At 53.1% G+C, this 3,133-nt stretch overlaps 1 protein-coding gene across 1 annotated transcript; it reads left to right on the plus strand.

The window, feature by feature from the left end:
* Positions 1–1,128: 1,128 nt before the first annotated feature.
* LOC113409166 (zinc finger protein 251-like) lies at positions 1,129–3,124 on the plus strand (the record flags this gene model as incomplete). The annotated part of the gene is made up of 3 exons (XM_029914093.1): positions 1,129–1,255; positions 2,188–2,301; positions 2,672–3,124. Coding segments are annotated over 3 exons (694 nt in total), but the record flags the coding sequence as incomplete, so codon positions are not given.
* Positions 3,125–3,133: the final 9 nt, after the last annotated feature.

The following is a 3,133-nucleotide window of genomic DNA, read 5'->3' on the forward strand; positions in this document are numbered from 1 at the left end:
GGAGTCACTGCTAGCTCTGGCAGGGGGTGAGTGCAGTTGGGCGGATGAGATCAGCTGTCCCTGGGGGCTATATGGGGAATCCAGGGCAGCTCATTCATCAGGTGTTGTCACCGGACTAGAGGGCTCTGGCTATTGCTAAGGGAGAGGAGGAGGTGGGTATGTCTCTCTCTGTCTGCTCCTGGTATTAGAGCCCGGGAGTTGAGCTTCCTGGGTCAGATGCTGCTGCCTCCTCCAGACTGAGCAGTTGCTGCTCCCCCAGCAGGATCTGTGCTGGGGAGAGACCTGCATTAACCCCCCTCTGTGCCCAGCCCAGGTGGGGACTTTCTCTGGTGGCTGGAACCAGCCCTGGGGGGAGTCCTGAGCTCTGCCTTCATCAAATCCTGAGCCGGACCTGCAGGACCAGTCTGCAGGGAGAGAGCCTGGGGGGAATCGAGGTGTGAAATGGACTCAAGGCCCTTCTGAAATCTCCCCCATCACCCCTCTCGCCCTCACAGGCTGAGGTGTCTACATTTCGCTCCAGATCCTCCTGTCTTCCAGGGGACAGGGAAGGAAAATGGCTGTGATGGAGCCAGCTCAGGTAGGGGATTTTCAGGGAGCTGCAGGGGCAGTTGCTGTAGAGGGGGAGGGGCAGGAAACACACACGTGAGGCAGGGAGGGGCCAGCATGTGACAAACCAGCTGGGATACGTTCAACCTGAGTCTGATTTTCTGAACAGGCCCATTGTCAGGGGGGAACATTCCCCCATTTCTGAAACAGGAAACAGTCTCCTGGGCAGGGCTGGGAAAACTGACCAGACTCCCAGTGCTGGAGCCTGACCCCACTAGCCGGAGGCTGCTGTGAAATACGAAGGGAAGCTGTTGGGATTCCTGTCCCCGCAGAGCTCTGCTTCCTGTATCAGCCTGTGGCTGGCAGGTGTGTGTGGAAATGACCCTGCTCTGCTGGGGGAACAAGGAGCTCTCACCTTCTCCCCACCCCCGGAAGCCTCCTGGCTGTTCTGAGCAGGGTGGGGGTGGGATTCTGCTACACTGGTCTTCCCAGAGCTTCAATTTCTTTATCCTTCCTCCAGCGTGACTACTGGGATTGTGGCTGGGGCAGCAGGTGCTAAGCGGGGGACTCTTGTTGTTTCAGATGCCGGTGACCTTCGAGGAGGTGGCTGTGTATTTCACCGAGGGGCAGGGGCCTCTGCTGGACCCCTCTCAGAGAGCCCTCTACAGGGACGTCATGCAGGAGAACTACAAGATGGTGACCTCACTGGGTAAGGGATTCCTGTGCTCTTAATTATTACAAGCTGGGCTGTCTGCGTGATCTGGTTAGTTCTTCCCTGCTCAGTTAGATCAGAGTGAAATGGATCCCAGAGTCCATAGAGCTAGTGTGAGAGAGACTTTCATCTCTCCATGCCCTCTCCAATGGGATCGGGGAGTCATAAACCTAATGGGCACGCTAATTCATCCCCAGCCATCCAGCTTTCAAAGGGGCAGAAGCAGGGTATGATCCTGTCTGTACTGTTGGTGTGGCCCCATTCAACCCAGGATAGACGGACACAAAGTGGGGAAGGCAGTACCTTTGATTGGACCAAATTTGGTTGGTGAAAGAGAGAAGCTTTTGAAGCTTGTTATTTTGTTTTGGATCACTTGATGTTCACCTGTTCTGTTAATTCCCTCTGAAGCAGTTGGCATTGGCTGCTGTCGGAAGACAGGACACTGAGCTAGATGGACCTTTGGTCTGAACCAGTGTGGTTGTTCTTATGTTCACCCACAGGAGTTGGCCCAAGAAAAGCTATTACGTCACCCACCTTGTGTCTCACCATCCACTATGATCCTCCCTTGTTGGGACTGGCTCCAGCCAGAGGGCTCTGGAGGTTTAGAACTAGGCAGGGGTTTGACACCAGAGCTGTGTCTGCATCAGCAAGTCCCCCAGAATGCACAGATCCTGGAAGCCCCCATTGAGGCTGTGACAGCTCTTCCCCCCCACAGACATCTGCCTCTCCCTGGGGACTTAGTGGCCATGTTCCCATCTGTTCAGATTCTACATCTGCATAATTACAGTGACCATGTTCCCACCCTTTGCGATTCCACAATCCCCCAGCTCAGCATGGGGCAGGTTAAACTCAGGGAATGTTCTCTGTGACAAATACATTGTCAATACTCGAAATACACCCTCATCTTCCTGATTTCCCTCTCTGAGCAGGATTTCCCATTCCCAAACCTGACTTGATCGCCCGGCTGGAACGAGGGGAAGAGCCGTGGGTCCCAGATATTCAGACCTCTGAGGAATCGGAGATCCCAAGAGGCAGCCACACAGGTGGGGAATCGGTTAAACTGACACATAAACCAGATGGCAAGTGAATGAAAAAGCTGAGACTCCCAAAAGTGGGCTGTTAGCGAGCTCCCCGGGGTGTGTTTCACCCCACCCAGTCAGGCTGTAGCCAGCCGGTATGGTATCATCATGGCAGATATCACCTATGGCTTCCCACCCATCCTTTAGCTGTATGGAGTTTCCTCCCTGACTTTTCTTGCCTGGCAGTGTGTAGATGGGATGTGGAGGCAGAATCCAATTTCTCCGTCTCCGCAACAGTCACTGTGTTGTGTTTTCCCCTCTGTGCTGTTCTCGGTTTTGTCCTTTCTCCCCGACATAGGGAATGACTCCTATCTGGATTCTCTCTCTCCCCTAGCAGTTGATGAGATGATGATGAGTGAGAACAAGGAGAAGAATCCACAAGAGGAAGATCCCGAGCAAGTGGAATTGCAGGGAAACTTTTTGAGAAGAGCTGAAGGGAATTTTTCCCAATCCTTGGAACAGGGAAAAGCTTGGAGGAGTCAGCAGAGATCAGAGAGGCAGCTGGGAAACCACCCAATAAAGAAAGATGATGAATCCGTTGAATGTGGGGCAGGATGCAAGGACCCCAGGGAAACCACAGCCCTGCAGACAAATCACAAGGAAGAGAAACCCTATAAGTGTCTCAACTGTGGGAAAAGCTTCAATCGGAAATCGAACCTTATCGCTCATCAGAGAATACACACAGGAGAGAGACTTTATAAATGCCTGGACTGTGGGAAAAGCTTCAGTCAGAGCTCACACCTTATTATGCATCTGAGAGTGCACACAGGAGAGAGACCCTATAAGTGTCTCAACT

The sequence above is a fragment of the Terrapene carolina genome, unplaced genomic scaffold (assembly GCF_002925995.2).
Source record: "Terrapene carolina triunguis isolate 2854851 unplaced genomic scaffold, T_m_triunguis-2.0 Scaffold30346, whole genome shotgun sequence".
In the NCBI taxonomy this organism is placed as follows: Eukaryota; Metazoa; Chordata; order Testudines; family Emydidae; genus Terrapene; species Terrapene triunguis.